Genomic DNA, 20,272 nt, shown 5'->3' on the forward strand with positions numbered 1-20,272 from the left:
CCTTTTTTTTCGAAATGCCATTCAACTTAGGAGTAATCTAACCGATTTTTGGCCAAACTGCTTCGAGCAAAATTTGTTGGATTTTAGGATGAATTTAATTTGAAGTTTGTCATTAGTATAGCTTTATTAGAAATTGATTACAAAATTAAACTACACAGATGTGAATAGAAAATAATAGAAAAAATACACAGATATGTTTTTACTATAATCTATAATCTATTTGTTTTATGAAAAGTCAATCCTTTCTTACTGAAAGCTTTACTAGTCTGCCTACATCCATGTATTCTTTTATATTGGCCATTGGTTTCAAGGTTAGTTCAATAACAAAATTACTTTTAATATAAGTAGAATAATTTAAGTTACGATGAGCATTTCTGTGGGCTATATTATGCATTTTGTTAAAATATATCCCCTTCAGGACTATATTTTTATAAATCTATTTAGCTAGATTTATAAAAATTATTATTAATTAGCTAGAATTAATAGTTCCTGGAGTAAAATTAGTGAACAAAATACATATTGTTGTATGCTATACATCAAAGAAGTAAGTAATCTTGATTTTGTATGGTATTTTAAAACAAAAAGTTTTAAGAGCAAGATAACAAAGTTTATTTATTGCATTGCTGTTGATTTATTTATTATTTTATTCTTGACATTTATTTTGATTATTATTCTTTAAAACTTTATCAAATAGCTATATGCTATGCTACAGAGCAGAGAGCTGAAAACACTCTAGAAGTAGAGAATGGAGGCTGTAGGGGAATACTTTTGCTTCTAAGACATACCGATTTGAAATTCACGGGATATGAATGGAGTGATGTACTTCCAAATGAAACGCTCGCAAATTGCTATGCTTTTTAAATACTAAAAACTTAATTACAGCAATATGAATAATTCTAGTGATCAACTGCTATCATTAATTGTATAGTTAATATTTCATTATAATTCTTCTTCGCAAAACATTCGCATAGTATCTTACGAATGCGAATGCGAACCTTAATAAATTTTCGAGATTCGCGAATGCGATCGGCACATCACTGACATGAATTCGAAGATATGAGTATCAGTTTCAAATATTTGTAACGACCTCATTACATTTTACACGAGAAGAGTAAATTGAATTTTATTTATTTCCTGGCAAATAATTTTTTAGCTCTACGAATACAGTTACGGACTCGTTCCAAACGCAAATCTTCCTACCCGATTGACTTCAGCAATTTGGAGGGAGTTCGCAGAACGAAGTTTCGTTCATCTATACAACAGAACATTGAAAATTAGTACGTAAGTTGGGTTACTGTCAAGGAAGTGTTTTTTGGGGGTGTCAACTTACCAGTCCCCTTCTTCCCATTTTTATGTCAAATCCTACCTGGGAATCGCCCAGAAATCGAGCTAGAGGGTTGCAAATTTGTCTAAAAACAAGCCGTGGATAGAGTCTGGTACGACTTTTGAGGTCCACACACATAACTTCTCAGCATAATAAAAAGTTATACAAAATTTAAAAAAATGAAAACCCGATCGACTCGAACAGACTCAATCGAATGCTATAGAATTTTTTTCAGATCATATTGCCGTTACTACGCTTCGATTAGCACCTCAACAAAGTTGATACCATTTTTTGTTCGCAAGATATCGAGGACGAAAAAAATGTCTACGTACTCACACACACACACACACACACACACACACACACACACACACACACACACACATACTTTTTCTCCAAATTGAAGTTAATGCCTTGTCCTAACTATGACACATATCGATATTTTGAAAATTTCGATTTCGAAAATCGGATCCATTAAAATCACTTCTTATAGAGGGAAATTTATAAGAAAAAAAAGTGCCTTTATGTACCTACAGTCAACTCTCCGGTCCCCCTACCAGTCCCATTTCAATAGATAACAGTCCCATTTCAATAGAAGACACTAAATAATGAGAAGCATCTTAAATAATTGGAAAATATGACCTTAGCAACGGAGCTCTGCTGCTCACGAATTTTTTATTTGTTCTTTCATATTATATTTTAATTTCATCATACTCTCAAGATTTTGGCTAAAAACAACAACCAATATAAAAACTCCATAATATATTTATATTGTTTTTATAAAACTTTCTAACCAACGACATGTAACAATTTTCTTTTTACATAAAAATTCTTTTAGTATACGGTTTATAATACGTATTGTCGTAAAATGCACAAACTTGTTACTAAACTATATAAGAAATGACAGTAGATACTTAATAATAAAAGTTCGTCTTAAAACAATTTATAGTGAATTCTATATCAATGATACTTACCCAATGTAGACGACATCATTTTTAATGTCGGCGCTTCATACACTATAATGGAAGATAAAATTTTTCTTCACTTGAAAATTAAATTTAGAGATAAGTAAAAATGATTGTCAAAGACAAAAATAAATAAATCAAAATTAAAAAAAACACCAAAAATTATTTCCTTTCCATGAAATAGTAATCGTTATCTATAAAAGGAAATAAACTGATCAATCTTGAAATTTATCCGTTCGTTCAGCTATGGAAGTTTTCTACCCAAAAATGAGCTAGAAATACTCTCTTGTTTTTCCTCTTTTCTCTGCCGTCATCCTTCAACATAGTGTTTATCTGTGAAGGTTTTTGAATTAAAAATGAACTAGAAATACGCTTTCGCTTTCTAATTTTCCTCTATGTGCTGGCACCATATTTCTATTACATAACTAATTTCCTAATTCTATATTATTTAGTCAGTTTATCATAATTTTTTGGTATGCTCAGAACTACAAATATGTGTAAAATTTCAACACGATAGAAAATTAGAACTTATCCAAAACTGTCCCAAAAAGGTTAGAAAACAAATTAGATAAATACGAAATTTGATTCGTTAATCAGTTTGAATACTTTATAGTTCAGTCGCCCTATTGGTTACTCGCCAATTCTGCTGTCCAGTTCTGACCAATAACTAATCTACCTAGACCTGAAAATGGTCTCACGTTTGCTTCCTCACATTTTTAGTATAAATCCTAACTTTTATTAACATTTTTATAACTACTTATAACTACTTTTGAACAAATAGAAAGAACTCGGGTCCACTAGATATCCAGTCTAGGGCGTAACCAACTTCGTCTCTCCTGCTTTATGTGAGTGACTCCAATTATATGTAACCTCTTCGTGGCTATTCGATTTGTATAATTGTGTATACAGAACACATAAACGTACTATTTATTATACATGGTCATAAAAATTACACATTTTTTTTATGAAACTAAACTTTTTACATTTATTTCAAATTTCTGTATACTTTATAAGTCAAAGTCTCTCATACATGATACTTTTAAAAACTTTTATTATATTAACACATTATACCACTTAACATATGAGAATGAGACTGTACGCATCAAGGGAAAACGCACATAACGTATTTTCATTTGATCAAATAGAAACAAACGAAAAAATTACACAAAAGCCGAGGCTAGAACCCGATTCCTCCAGGGCGTAACCAACTTCTGTCTGCAGTCTGCAATATACTTATCTACATAATTTCACTATTTTCATTTCCACACTTAGATTTTGGTATTTATGCAAATTCTTACAGCTTTGGATTCTCACTATATCCTTATTACTCATATCTGATTTAGCAGACTGAAGCTCAATTGTTATTTATATTTAAAGCTTTTAATTCCTACATAAGTTTTTACAACACATTGTTGCTTATTTATTTATAGTTGAAAAGTTACAACATCGGGCCCTAACTCTGTTCTGCATACACTCAAAAAATATATATATCTTCATTAAATATTCAGCTTCAAAACTATCACAAAGTTTATCGAAATCCCTGTTATGTTTTAAAAATAAATATAAATTTTTAATAAAACACATAAAACGTAAAAAAAAATTGTTTTCCTGTAACTAAGTTATAAAGCTATGAACTTTACTATACAAAATAATACTAAAGCGATATGATACTGTACGAAAGATATTTCACTTGAAAACACCCATCAGATATGATAAGATTTATTGAAAATTATGAAGTTGGGAATGTGTTTTTTTTTCTGTTAAGTAATCAAAACTTTTATATAATAATTTATTTTATATTGATTTTCTGTTTAAATGTTTTACTTCAACTATAAATATGGTACACGGCGGTATTAAAGTGAGCTTACACTTTGGTTAATTATTTTCAAACAAGAAAAAGCGTCTGTACCATATATAGACCAGGATCTGGCACTAAAAATAAGCCATGAGTTCGATTTATAAACATCACTTATATTAATTGTTCTTATTAGACAGTTCGGTTCAACCATTTTCCCGAAGGAAGATCAAATATTTTTTGCTTTACCTGCTTTTTCTAGAATACCCAGTGGATAATAAGGTCAAGTCGCGAAACTTTAAAAAACTATATGAAAATACAAAGAAAATGTCTGTTTCGATAGCCAAAAAAGGTAAGTTCACATTAAGCTCGCAGATTTACGTTAGGCAGAGAAAATCCCTATCGAATTCAACTTGATTTGTGACAATAAATTTGTATTCTAGTTTATTGCAAAAATATCGCTTTGACTGTCTGATCGAAAGTTACATCATTGAGATAAATGGTTGAGAATTTGATTTGCATAGAACTTTGTTTAACAGCTTTGCCTCACTCTTAAATGAATACCGTTAATCAATTTTGTTAAAACTGACCAAAAATTCTCGATTAAATCGTAAACTGAATCCATCTTTCAGATAAGCAACTGGTCTAACATAATTTAGTTATTCAATAATTTCATTTAAGTTATAAGCATAAAAAAAAAACTAAAACTTTATTCAAAACATATTTTTTTATCGGGAAAATTAATAAATAAATAAAAAATAGATGAAGAATAATTCAACTCAACGAGTATGGATTATTAACACACTTGAAAAGAATATAATGGTTTGATTTCTACACATCCCACGCTTTTACAAATAGCTATGTAGTTTTTTTGCTTTAGTATGGTAATAAAAAACATATTTTTCCAATAGTAACAAGCAATTTCTTATTTATCATATTTATCCATGCTCAGATTTAGAAAAAAAAAAAACACTGATTATGCAAAATCGTCATCATAAAAACTTTTTATATCAAACATTTTCATTGCACACTGGTCAGACAAGTCGTTTTTTTTTTTGCTATAAAATATATTAAAACTAGCTTGATATTCGCTCTCTTCGCTGGGCTTACAGAACAGACCGCAGTATAGCCTTCACCTCTCTTTTTCTCATTTTTTCCCTTCCATAACACTCGAAATATGGATACACAGGTAAAATATATGTACAGATTTCAATTGTTTTAAATTTTATATAGTCTTGTTTCAGTGAGTTTATCAGAACAGGTGGCCATGAACTGTGACCCGTTCGAAATTCGAATGATGCGCATAGATGAAGTAATAAAATGTCATAGACTAATTCAATTTCATTTTTTTAAGTTTTTTTTTTTTATATCTTTATAAATTATAACTTATGGATTAGTTTGATGTATGAGCTATATAATTATACAGTTTTATCCAAATCCATTCAGTAGTTTTTGCGTGAAAGCGTAACAAACAAATAAACAAACAACCTTACTTTCACATTTATAATACATATAGGGATTTGAATATATCAAAATATGCTATTTTATTTTTATACAAAAGAGTATTAATTAAAAAATTATAATGAGACTATTGGTTAATATGATATGTGTTTATTGAAAACGTTTTTATACAAAACGTTTTGTTCCATGCCATTGCTTTATTTTATAGAATATTTGATTGGACAGGGCCCATTGGTTCATCTGAAATAGATGAAATAACCAACCGTATAAGCATTTTTAAGCAAAGAGGTTAAACTTTTTGTCGAACAATGTTTTCGTTGCGCTAGTAAGAATCGAGTCCTACTTGAAGAAGTGTATAAAGTTACTTGAAAAAGTGAATTAGGTAACTTAAAAAATCCCTTAAAGAAGTTTTTTCGTTATGTTAGTAAGAATCGAGTCCTACTTGAAGAAGTGTATAAATTTACTTGAAAAAGTGAATTAAGTAACTTGAAAAATCCCTGAAAGAAGTTTTACCAAAAAAATTTAAAAAAGACAAACAATTTGTGCCTAGATTCTATCAATTGAATTTTAAAGCTACAAACTATTGAAAATAATGCTATATTTCCACGGAAACAATATACATTGATTTCTTGTCAATTCATCCTTGTCAATTTTACCCCCGGTAATTTCTTAGCCGAAAATTACCCTCCAGTCGACTCCATTAAAGGCATGGCCAACCCGTAGAAAACCTGAGTACTTTAAAAATTACGTTAATGCAAGGGATAAAAACAGGCAAATTCATGCTAATTCCACTACATTCGAGGCATGCCAATCCGTTAAATGTCTGGATATTTTATTCACCATAGATAAGTAATTTAAATATAATTTGTATGTATTTTTGCGCATTTAATAGTTAAGAAGGGTCAACAGGGGATAAAATAACCGAGAACAAAAGGCAAACGATGCATTTCTCGAGGATAAATTTGAAGCGGATCGAATTCCTATTGTTGAAATGGGAAGGGTTCATATTGTAGGATCAAATGACCGAGGAAGAAATGCAAGAAGATGAAAAATTCTGAAATTAGTAGAAAAAGTGAAAACAAACAATTGACTGAGTTAATTGTTGAAATACCATGTATAGACAGTGTTGATTTCTTTATCACATTACACATACAAACATGTGACACATACATAACTGATAATCAAGTATAGTACATATTATAAAATTTCCGCCTAATTTGCGCCCTCACGGGTAAACAGTGATGTTTACGAAAAAATGTTTCAAACAAAAGTTGTTTAATTGTTGATAAGGAACATTATTTACATTTAAACTTTTGTTCTATCTCTAACGGTTTACAAGATGGGTCCTACGGACCCAAGACCCAATTCACCTATGATGCTCATTTACGAACTTGACCTCACTTTTTACGTCCTGAGTACGCTGTAAAAATTTCAGCTCGATATCTTTTTTCGTTTTTGAGTTATCGTGTCCACAGACGGACGGACGGGCGGACTAAACTTATAATACTATGTATATTTCATATATGCATGGTATAATTAATAAAATGTGAAAAATTATACTATCAGTGTAGTCTGTGACAGAATTAATCTATTTTAAAAGTTTTCAAACTGACTTTAATTTTCCAATGTTTCTAAACTTTTTGACGCTCATGTAGGTAAGGATAATAAATAAGACAGTTCATTACATGTAATAGATTTATTTTTCCAAATAACTAATAGATTAAAGTGAAATGACGTTTTTAGATTAAATTTTATTTTAGCATTCATTAAAATGATGTTATAGTAAAAAGTATTTGTGATGTTATAGTGATGTGTTAGTGAAAGTATCGATTCATTTGTGGCATCGTAGCTCCTAAATGGATGAACTGATTTAAACTTATTTTGTTTTATTTGAAAGATAACTTGATCAAGAGTGTTGTTAGCTATATTTCAAGAAAATCTACTCATCCGTTTAAAGGCTATCTCTTTTTTATTTGTTTCGGAATCCTAAACTCACACCTAAAATATAGCTAAAAAAAACTCTCGATCAAATTACCTTTTAAACAAAAAATCGTAATCGGTTCATGCGTTTAAGAGCTACGATGTCACAAATGCAGATCTAATTGATATTTGTGGCCCCTAAATGAACCGATTTTTTAAAGGTAATTTGATTGAGAGTGCTTTTAGCTAAGTTTCAAGAGAATTTGCTCCTCCGTTAGAAGATCATCACCTTTTTTCTAGTTGATATCGAGTATGGAGTCCTAAGCTAGCACTGGAAATATAGTCAAGGGCACTCTAGATCAAATTACCTTTCAAACAAAATAAATCTAATTCGATTCATCCGATTAGGAGCTACGATGGCACATACAAACACACAAATATACAAATTCATAGATACGTTAAACTTATATCACCTCTTCCTTTAGTCGGGGTTAATAAATCTTATCTTGGAAGTTAAGTATTATTTATACCTGAAAGTAAAATTGTTGTAAATTTTCTTAGAAATATTTAAAATGAAAGTCGTTGTCCAAAGAAAATCTAACTTTTGAATCTTATTAGAGTAACACTAAGTTGACGAAAGGTTGGCGATAAATAAAAAAGTTTTACATAAGATCTTTTTTCCCATCTTTTCCATTAAGCAAAACGCATATTAAATTACAATGGACTTATAAAATTTTGTTGATGTTTTTCTGCCCTTAAGAAAGTCCTGTCCTTTCAAGCCCCAGCCTCACCAAGGCTTAATCCGCCCCTGTTGGTAGGACTCAAAACATGTATCTTATTGTAAAATATAAAGCAATTTTCGTAAAAATTATTTTTTTGCGACAATTATTTCGAGATTCCAGAATCTTCTTCGTGGCAAATTTCATAAAATTTTTTTTATTTTACATTCAAAATAGATTTTCACCAAGTATCGACCCAATTATTAACACAACAAGTACCTTTTAACCTGACATTCGGTTAATTAATTTATTTTCGTCTTTATTCGTTGCTATTACATACTGATCAAACATTTTGTATTTAGGCAAAACAATTTGTTTAAAAATGTCTCTAAACAAATAACTTACTTCTCCCTTTATCAGTTTGTAAAAGTTTCTATTAAATCCGTGAAATAACAGATTTAAGTGCCTTGAAAGAAAAATCTAGCTTGCTTCAAGAACGGTTTTGCTTGATTAGTGTTGCCTAAATGAGTCATGTTAGCTTGAATTTTGTTCTAAGAATTGAATATAGAAGAATTTGATAAAAATAAGTTCACGTTTTCATATCGGCGCCAAGTAAAAAATTGTTTTTGATAATTATGTATTTAACTTAATTTAAAAATTTTTTACCATTCGTGATAGGTAATTTTATTCTTATTATTATTTCAAGTGCAGTCAATTTGAACTGAGTAGGAATTTTTATATAAAAAATAATTTGAAACACATTCCTGAAAAAAAAAAATTCCAAATATTTTTTTATACAAAATGATGCAAAATTAATTACCCTCTTTAAAAGGGCATATGAGTTATATATGAAAAAATGTTTGTATTTATTAAATAAATCTATTTAGAATCCAAATTTAAGAAGCCATGCAAATTTGAGCTTCTTTCAAAGAAATATATCTAGGATGGTAACAATTACCACTCTTGCATTTCACAGAGCTAAACCCTGAAATATAATAAAGTAAATTTCCAATTGTTTGTTGTTCGTTTAGTCAAAATCCTCGATTAATTGGAAAAAAACCCGAAAATTTGGAGTTATTCACCTATGACGCAGGTAGCACGGCTTAGCTCTCTTCTCTATCTTCTTTATTTTTAACCGACTTCCAACAAAAAAGGATGAGGTTCTCAATTCGACTGTATTTTTTTTTTTTTTGTTTGTAACGTCAGAACTTGCAACTGCATGAACCGATTTTGATGATTATTTTTCTATTTGAAAGCTGGTGCTTCCCATTTGGTCTCATTTCAAAAAAACAAACAGAAAACCGACTTGAAAAAAATACTGAAATACTGAAACACTGAAAAATACTGTGATTACTTTTGCGTCATTTTGTATATGACGTGATATTCATTTGAATGATAAACATGAAGTTTAGTAGTGATTATACAAAACAAAATAATTTTTCTTTTTAAAGAAGAAAATCAATATTCTGCCTACATTAGAATTACAAGCAACACATAATATTTATCCTACATTTTATACATACCACTTAAAAACATTGTATGTTTTATAAATACATCAACTATACATAATTGAATCGTTACTGTAAATAATTATCGGAACAAAAAACATACACCTTTTTTACCAAATACATGTTTATACAGTGTGTGATTCATAAGCACAACAAAACGATAGTCTGTATAAAAATGTTGTATAATAATGAATAATGTAGTCTATCCTTGAAAGTGAATAAGTTTTTGTTTTCTTGGGAATGCAGGAAACAAATAAAGTGTATTTTATTTTTTATTTTTTATTTGCCAACGTTTCGACTCTCGACTCGACTCGACTCAATTGGGTCACTTTTGCGACACAAAAAAGGCACTTTTTAGATACTATATAGACTAACATTTTCGATCCTTTATCTGAATTTGGGGAGGTTGTGTAAATGAACAAAACTTCTAAAGCGTTGAAAAAAGAGGGACTTTTCCGCGGTCTAAAAATCTCTGCAAACTGAATCGATTTTCATGAGTCATAGCTAAGAACATTATCGATCAAGTCACTTATTCAGACTAAAAATCAAAATCGATTGATCCGTTAAGATACGGTACCACAGACAAACACATATTATAAGAACTTAACGAGAACGTCAGGAGCGTATAAGAGAGACTTTTTTAAAAATTTGAATGATAAAAAACAGCAATTCAAGGAATCTAAGTAATATGTGATCTGAATTTGAAGTTTTTCAATTACATCAATTCTATGACTTGAATGTTGATTTTAAGGTCTTTATTTGTTTGTAAAGCATCTACACCATATTCACTTTTCAGATGACTTCCAAGAAAATAGTCTAGTTAAAAATAGCTTAGCTTAGCTTCAAAATAGAGCAGGCACAATTTACTTTGAAACGTTATTTTTTTATTACTCAAATTTCAAAAGATACGAGTTATTTTTATAAATATGGTGGAAGCGCAAATAAAATTATACTACTTCATAAGAATTAGTATATTATTCAGTTTATTTGCGTTTCCACCATCTATTTATTTGCCTATACGAATATTTATTTTTAATCAATTGTCTAGAATTCAAAATTAACTTATTATACAATTAAACAAGCTATTCATTCATGCCAGAGCGACCTTTTTACACATTCAACTTATTCATTATACACAAACAGTTATTCAACTTCTCAAATGATGAAAATACCTTTCTATAGCTAAGGAAAAGTATTTTTGGAAGACGCTCTCTACAAAGATTAAAATGAACCAAATGTGACATAACTAATTTTTTAATAAACTTTAATACTTTGGATGTTATATACTCTTCCAAAAAGTGCGATACTTTGCCCATCTCCTGTGAAAATTCACACTTGTTTTTTTTTTTTTTTTTTTAAATAAATATTAAGAAAGTTTGTTTTTTTGCAATTCTAAATGAAAAATTCGCTTTAATTTACTTAAAAGTTTGGATTCCCAAACAAGTTTTCTAATGAGCATGATAAGATTTTAGACAACGCCTTTTTTTTATAAAATGGCGGTTTTTTTATAAAGTGAAAAAATGTCTAAAATGCGGAGAAGATCTAAAAGTGTGTGAGTGGTCAACATTTTTAAGAAACAATATGCAAAGTCTTAAAAGAGGGCAGTTTAAGTTTTCGAATGATATGAAAAAAATTCCAGTGATACAGAATTTTAAATCCAGAAGTGTCAATATTGCTTTAAAAGCAAATATGTTAATCAAAGAAATATGGTACGAAAATTTTATAGCTCATTTTTAAGAAAAATAAACAAGATTGTTGTTGTAAAAGAATTTTTAAAATTATGATACGCTTCTAAACTATTATTGAACTATTAAATCTATAAGTTATTGAAGTTCCAAATTCGATGATTTTTCGCAGAGATAGAGTTGTTTAAAATTTAGGTAAAATTTGTACCTTTAATTGGTACAGTGTAATTAATATTAATTTTTACTTTGATTGAAAATTCAGTATTTAATATTATTTTTGAAAGCCACAAACACAAAACTTTTAATACAAATAAAGTTCGAAGTTTAAATACATGTTATATTATATTGCCAAATAATACAATTTTGTGATTAATACAATACCACACGTATTCGAACAGTATGAGATTTTGTTTGATTGCAAATCGATATTTCCTAAGGCTAATACTAATAAAGTTCAAGATCACTAAAACATAATAACATGGTTACAAATCTTTATTTATTATATTCTGTTGATGACTGTCAATAACAATAACAATGTACCTGAATTTCTAATATTTCCAATTATATTAAAATTTATAATTAAAAACTGAGGTTTCTATATAAGTTCATCTATAATTACTAGGTTAGGTTAGGTTATATTGGCTGTCCAGAAAGGACACACTAGGGCTATAAAGCCCATTGTGATACCCATTGTGGTAATTTCATTTATCAGCTCCTCAATTTCAAAGGCTGAGTGCACCTCCTTCATGCATATACTATGCACTACACCAGCCCATCACACCTATTAATTAAATTAATTTTGTTACGACGGCGGGAATCGAACCCGCTACCCTAAGCATACCGCGGACGGAATTGGCTACATTACCAACTGAGCTAATAGGTCGCCCTGAATTTTCATTACTGCCATATCTTCAGTAGCAGTCGCAAGGTTAATATAAATCGATTGACGTAAAAATCATCAAAATCGACCAATGCGTTTGGCCTCTAGTGTACCACATAGGAACAGACATAGACTGATAAACACATTACCACTCCTTTGTGTTGCTCAGTCGGGTAAAAAACAATGATCCTGGAAACGCTCCACTGGAAATAATTATTTTTCTTGGTAAGCCATTTTAATCTATTATGACTAATAGCTCGTTGCTGAATCCGAAAATCAAGGTAAATTTTTTCGAAATATGGTCGAGTAATTTTTTTTATAAACAATTTAATTGTTTGTAACGCTATAATAATTTTTCAAAAATATTAATTAGAAAATTAAAAGTAATTAAAAAATTTGGCGAGAAAAGCGAGGATTCTAATGAAATAGGAAAGTTTACGATGTCTCATTTTCAGGCTAAAGATTACTCAAATTCTGCTCAAAAGGTTTCACTGGTTAAAAAATTTACGAAAATAACACGTAATTTGTTGTAACGTTAAAAAATACCTGCTAAAAAACAATTTTAAACCAAAATAAGCATTTCAAAAAAATTTGGACTTTTCTTGGAAAATTTGGACTAGGTTAAGTTGGCTGAATGTTCCATGGGGTCCTATAAACATGTTAATAAAAGTTTCATTAAAATCGGTGGTGTTGACTCTTTTTCCCGGCTTATTATTTGGTCTAATATCAGTTTCTAATGCCGAAGAAGTAAATATTTATTTGGGGAAAGTAAATTATCTACAAACTTTGGTGGATACAGTCTACTCTAACTTTTCCTGATCCTGTCCTGATTACACAGCCTGGCTACGGCCCTTTATCTAATAATAATTGAATGTTATGAAAATATATTAACTCTCTAAAACTGTTTAATTAACTGAATTGAGAATATTTAAAATATCTACTAAAATACCAAAAATTAGTAGAATGTCTACTCTTCGAGTACAGCAGTGTAGGTATATTAAATTATCTTAGCTAGATATTTTAATTCATGCTTGATATATGACAGGAAAGAGTGTGATACCAGAGATCAAAATTTAAATTTATGTGTTTTTTAAAACATAACAATGGTCTTTGTTTATAGGTCTACCCTTCCTATCCGCAATTATTTCTTTGTAGAGTATAATGTATAGCAGCCATCGACAAAAACTTGTGAATCACAATAAAAGATTTGTGATCCATGGTATAAGACTAATCACACCCTAATGTACCAAAGATCAATCCCATCAATTGTATCTGAAGATGCTCTCTTCGACATGCCCTGAGTATCTTATTCTCTGAGCAAACAGCAACATTTTCAACTCGTATCTTTATTGATTTGGGATGAATGAGGCTTTTTTTTCTCACTTGTGCTGCATTAATATTTACATGGTAACCTATAATAAAGGAGAAGGTAATAGGGCTTTTCATTTTAAAATCACGATTCACATTTGTTTCGTACTAAATGATTTATAACCAATGTGATAAAATGAATAACAAATATATTCTATCTTAGTCCTACTTATTGCTATCAGTACGAAAAAATAAACTTTGCACTTGCGCTTATAACATGATGAAAAGGCCTATACTCAAATTTAATGTTTGAACCAAAACATAGCGGAGCGTCTTTTCAAACTTTATCTCCTCAACATTTTACGTTATAATTTAAAACTGAATTATCAGTGCTATCACATGTTGTTGAATCCAAGGTATACAAGGTATACAGTCTTTTTTAAGTTGACATATGCTTCAAGCGAAAAATGTTGAGTCTATAGGCGCACATCTTACGCAGACATTATACTTGACCTAGGTTTTCAAGCTCAATGAAAAGCTCACTCTAGCTCATAACTGGTAATCGATAAATGAACACTTTAAATTAGAAAACAAAACATTTTTTGTTCGAAACATTTTTCCACAAACCGTACAGTTTAGACAAAAACGGACTGAAAAGTTTTACCCAAAATTTTTTTTTTCGTATCAAAATTGTTATTTTGTATAATTGTTTCTGCGAAATCTAAGGCATTTTTCGAAAAAAGATTTACGGTAAATCCAATAAAATTGGTTTGTTTTTCTATAAAGACTATTTTTGTTCAAATTGAGTGAACAAACGCAAAAAAAGCTAGATTTTTGCTATCAATTAGGTACTGTCTAAACTATTCGGTTTACAAAAAATGTTTGCGTATTTATAAAAAACAACTTTCTACTTTAAAGCGTTCATTTAATATTGATCAGTTATGAATCAGAGTGAGGTTTTAATTGAACTCGAGATCTTAGATCGAATTCATTGTCGGTATAAGATGTTCCTTTGAAACTAACATTTTTCGTTTGAGGCATTTTCCTCCATTTTTATTTTCTCGAGTTTCGGGCATATGTCAACTTAAAAAAAAATGCTGTATAGTGTTGCCTCTTTGAAACTTTACTTCCTCGACAATTTACGTTATGTTTAAAACTGAAATATGTCATAACAAAATAACCATCAATAGGTAGTAAATTAGATAGAATCTTATTTAAAATACAAAAGTTATTCTATTTTTAACCGACTTCAAACAAAGAAGGAGGAGGTTATCAATTCAACTGTATTTTTATTTATTTTTTTATGTGTGTTACCTCAGAACTTTCGACTGGGTGAACCGATTTTGATTATTCTTTATCTATTTAAAAGCTGGTGCTTTCCGTGTGGTCGCATTTTATTTTGGTCCAGTTCTGATAATGGCATTCATGGGAAAACCATAAAAGTCTTAAATGTGGATTAACTATGCAAGACAAGAGGACGAATAAGTCAATATCACGCCAATCGATTTCCATTATTCTTTTTTTAGTGACAAATTAGTTAGTGTACTTCAGATTCACTAAAAATCACAGAATAAAAAAAACTTTTAACAAAAAGAAAACCGACTTCAAAAGAAAATATTTTCCAAAATAAATTAATATGCACTAAAAAGTAAAAAAATAACGATAATATAATGTAGTTAAAATTATTGTTATTTTTGGAGTCGGTGTCAGCCAAGCTAATGTAGCAAACTGTTGTGTCAGAGTTGTTTCCTTGGCTGACATCGACTCCAAAAATAACAATAATTTTAACTACATTATATTATCGTTATTTTTTTACTTTTTAGTGCATATTAATTTGTTTTGGAAAAGTTATTATTTTGAAGTCGGTTTTCTTTTTATTAAAAGTTTTTGTTTATACTTGACAAACAGTGTCATCATACACTTGCCATGTCATACCTGTTATATCTACCGAGAAACTATAATAGAATGATTCAAGATACATAGTATCCGAGGCACCACACATTACCCTATATAATATACATTATATAACTCGTCTCGTACATCACTATTTTATGAAGTACGCAACATAATATTCTGTTTTTTATATGACATATTTGACAGTTTTAATCATTTACAAACATCGATGTATGTATACATTTTCCTCTTAATCTGAATAAATATTTGTTTCTTTATAAAATATTCATTATCATATTAAAATGAATGTATATTTAAAGCATTCCGAAATTTCTCGGCAGATATTGCTATTTACTTGACAGCATTTGTATTGTAATGAGGGGAGGGTTTTTATATGGTATAGTTAGGTTAGATTATATTGACTGTCCAGGAAGGACACACTCAGGCTATACATTATTTTGCGGGCTACTGATTTTAACTATTGCTGGATTTACCATATAGGAGAACTAAGCGGCGCCTATGGACCTCCACAAAATGATAAAATTTGAAAGAAAATAATATAGGGACCATCAGACCTTAAATTTTTCATTGGAAATTTTTATATTTATATCGATTTAAATATAGTTTTGCTGAACAGAAAAGTCGGAAAATGATTTTAGAAAATAATATTTTATAATTTGAAGTATCGGTCATTTCATTTAATATCAAATAAAAAAAATTTCAACTAAAAATCTGTTAATTTTCCCGTTTCTATCAAAAATTTCTCAAGTAGGTCTCATCAAAAACTATGAGCTTTTGTAAAGCAAATCTAGCAATGGCCCCTCGCTCTCAAATTCAAAACCCCAGGACGTTTTTGGTTAAAATTCACAATAATAAATGATTCAGAAACGGGAAGAGTAAAATGTATCCCTTGACTCCTATTCGTTGTGTGCGTATTCATGGTAGGGACAATAAAATCGACGCTAGCAGGTGAAAAATTTTAGCATTAAAGGAGGCTGCTATGACTAATTTGCAGTTCTTTGCATGTACATATTATAGTAAATGTCAAATTGAAATTATTGAAAAATAACAATTAATTATACTTGTTGCATTGAAAATTGTAAAAATAAGAGACCAAATTACACAAAAATTATTTTTTAAATGTAAATTATCATAATTTTTATTTAAATTTGTTGAACAATCATTTAAGATTTTCAATGTAAGCCATAAATGCAATATATACAATTATATATGCATCCATACAATTATATTAATAAACTACTGTATCTTTACCATGGAAGCCTCCAATTAAACTCATTCACGGTGCGAATATGCATCCAAGCTTGATTAGTTATTTGTAATGCAAAGTTTTCCAAGTAGCTCAATCGAAAATAATTTTGATAGCCAATTAATATTTTAATATCATACAAATTAAACCTTTTCATTAAAAAAATGATTGAGCATAAACTACCATAAACTACCTAAATATATTGAAATTTTATATTGCCTAAAGATTAAATGAAAACTATAACAAACTTTAATAGTATAATGATTTTATCAATGTCATTTTAGTAATACTTGATGTGTATAGTTTTTGAAATAAATATAGGCAACTTTTAATACACCAATGTATTAAACACAACATAAACATCTATATACAAAGGATATGTTGAAATACAATCTTTTTGTAATAGAACCCAACCCAAGTATTTTAGAATTTAGGAAACCGTTAAATTTATCCTTTGAATACCTTTTTAATCCATTTGCACGAAAGCTACGATCGTAAATATTATCATTATAGTCATAAAGCTGATGACAATTTCGCTATGTAAGAAATTTTATTCATTTTATATCAAATTTTGAAATGCCAAAAAATAAAACCACATAAAATTAAAAAAATTCCTTCAAAAAATTTTCAAGCAGCTTGTCTGTCTTTTCTTTTTTAATAAATACTTTATGTACCTGTTGGACAATGAAATTTAATAACTACTTCCACAAAATCCCTAACTATTAAAGGCTTAAATTCAACCAATCAAAAAAAGCATAATTCTTATCTATACCTACCAATTATAGAAAATCAGTTTACGACCAAGCTTAATTATTAACGAGTCGTAGTCGAGTCTAATAGAGTCGTAAATGGCTAGCATTGAAAATTAATGTCTCAACTATTTATAAACACAGGCCAATAATAAATCGAAAAATTAAACAACAAAAAATTTCAATTTTTTAAATATTTGGACTCTTTGAGTGTCTCTAAATAGCGAAAATCCTAGTACACTAAACACAACCTTCTAAAATTTCAGGCTCGATAATTTTCATTGCAGTTGATACAAGAGATTTCCTAACGTAAAGCAACCTTTATAGGTACATTTTTAAATATCCAAAATCCTTACAAAAGAGCTACAAAAATAGCCGGTTGGGTCATATTATAAAAAGGTATAATTTTCAATATTCTACAATTAAAATGATCGCATTCAGAAAACATAGACGGCTGTGCTATATATTCTAAACTGTACTTTTTGGTTCTGGTTTATTAGGTTGAGATAGTTTCTCCGATATTAATTAATTCTTCGAACAGAACAAAATCAATCACTCAGCAAATTTACTCAACCGGTTAAAAATCAAATGATTTCACAGCAGCTCTGGTCCCTGAACGCGACCAACTAACGTGACAAATAACTTACCGGAACAATTTGCATTATTGTTTGAACTTGATGTATTATTATTAATTGTATTAAAAAAAGAAACAGCACTTGAAAGTCTGGTTCGGCGTAGGATCCAAAACATGATTATGTGTTATTAGTAAATTAGTTCATATTACAAAACTTTTTTTTTTAATATGTGATAAACAAAATTAAAAATTAAAAATTTTTTTTAAAAAGTTTTTTTGTATTATATATTAAATAAATTAATATATATTTAAAAGTAACAAATAATATCCTTCATGCGAAAAATTTAAATTAATGTACATTTTTTCTGTTTTGTTAGAAACAATGTGAAAAGCATTCGAATTTAGTAATAAATAATATCGTAATAATAAAAATTATATAAGTTGCAATTGAAATATACGTGCACCCTAAACATAAACAAACCGCTAACTGAAATATATTATTGTATATCGAAAGCTCTTTGGGTTTTATTATCTCGAAAACATGTGATTTTAACAATATATGAAACGTTTCTGCGTAAACGTATCAACGAAAACTATGCCATCTATGATTGAAACTTTGAGCTATGTAATTATTTCTGTAATCAATAAAAGTTTTCGTTATAAAATTATTAACTACCTATTTTATTAACAGCAATATACTACATCTATCCTAAATGAAGCCTCATTCAAAAATTTTACACAAAGTTCTGAAACTGAATGAGGATTCATCAATCCCTATTAATTCTATTTTCACAAGGGTCCTCCATTTTTTTATACCATGTATTTCATATATACATAGTATTATATTTCATATATATACAATATACATAGTATATTAAGTTTAGTCCCAAGTTTGTAACGCTTAAAAATATTGATGCTACGAAAAAAATTTTGGTATATGTTCATAGAATCACCTAATTAGTCTATTTCCGGTTGTCTATCCGTCTGTCCGTTAGCACGATAACTCAAAAACGAAATGAGATATCAAGCTGAAATTTTATAGCGTGGTTAGGATGTAAAAAGTGAGGTCGAGTTCGAAAATGAACAACATAGCTGTCAATTGGATCTTAAGTCCGTAAGACCCATCTTGTAAACTGTTAGAGATAGATCAAAAGTTTAAATGTAAAAAATGTTCCTTATAAAAAAATAAACAACTTTTGTTTGAAACATTTTTTTGTAAACATCACTGTTTGCCACGAGGGAGCTAATTAGTTGCAATTTTGTAGTATGTATTAATATGGGAATATCAGTTATGTGTGTGTGGATATCTTTCTTCATTTACGTGACGTCAAAAAACAAAAGATTGATTCATCAACACTGTCTATATATCATGGTATTTCAACAATTAACAATTTGTTTGTTTTCACTTGTTTTATTACACAAAATGAAACTATGTAAAATAATTGTTTATTAAAATGAATAATCTGATATTTAAAGGCAATATTTATTGTCTTAAAGTCATAAACATTAGAAGTAAAAATCGTCTAAACACGATTTTTCCAGTGACAATGTAAAATTTCAGTCTAAAATATTGCATTGTTGAATTATTATAGGTACCATGTATATATGAAATATACATAGTATATTAAGTTAAGTCCCAAGTTTGTATCGCTTAAAAATATTGATGCAACAAAAAAAATTTTGGTATAGGTGTTCATAGAATCATCTAATTAGTTCATTTTCGGTTGTCCATCCGTCCGTCTGTCAACACGATAACTCAAAAACGAAAAAAGATATCAAGCTGAAATTTTTACTGTGTACTCATTTGACGTAAAAAGTGAGGTCGAGTTCGTAAATAAGAAATATAGGTCAATTGGGTCTTGGATCCGTAAGGCTCGTATTGTAAACCGTTAGAAATAGAATAAAAGTTTAAATGTAAAAAATGTTCCTTATTAAAAAATAAACAACTTTTTTTTGAAACATTTTTTCATAAACATCACTGTTTACCCCCAAGGACACAAATTAGGCGCAAATTGTATAGTATGTATTATATAGGAATATCAGTTCTGTGTGACATGTATAGGTATATGTGTAATGTGATAGAGTAATCAACACTGTCTATAAATGGTATTTCAACAAATAATTCAGTCAAGTGTTTGTTTTCACTTGTTATACCATGTATATATGAAATATACATAGTATTATAAGTTTTATACCATGTATATATGAAATATACATAGTATTA

General features: G+C 29.1%; 1 protein-coding gene across 1 annotated transcript in view; it reads right to left on the bottom strand.

The window, feature by feature from the left end:
* LOC123301196 overlaps window positions 1-18,224 on the bottom strand; it is a 306,076-nt gene extending 287,852 nt beyond the window's left edge. The window contains exon 1 of the mRNA XM_044883931.1: window positions 18,122-18,224. Coding sequence (XP_044739866.1) covers window positions 18,122-18,224 — 103 coding nt within the window. The remainder of the gene's footprint in view (window positions 1-18,121) is intronic.
* Between the last annotated feature and the right edge of the window lie 2,048 nt (window positions 18,225-20,272).

Source organism: Chrysoperla carnea, chromosome 5, assembly GCF_905475395.1.
Source record: "Chrysoperla carnea chromosome 5, inChrCarn1.1, whole genome shotgun sequence".
Classification (NCBI taxonomy): Eukaryota; Metazoa; Arthropoda; class Insecta; order Neuroptera; family Chrysopidae; genus Chrysoperla; species Chrysoperla carnea.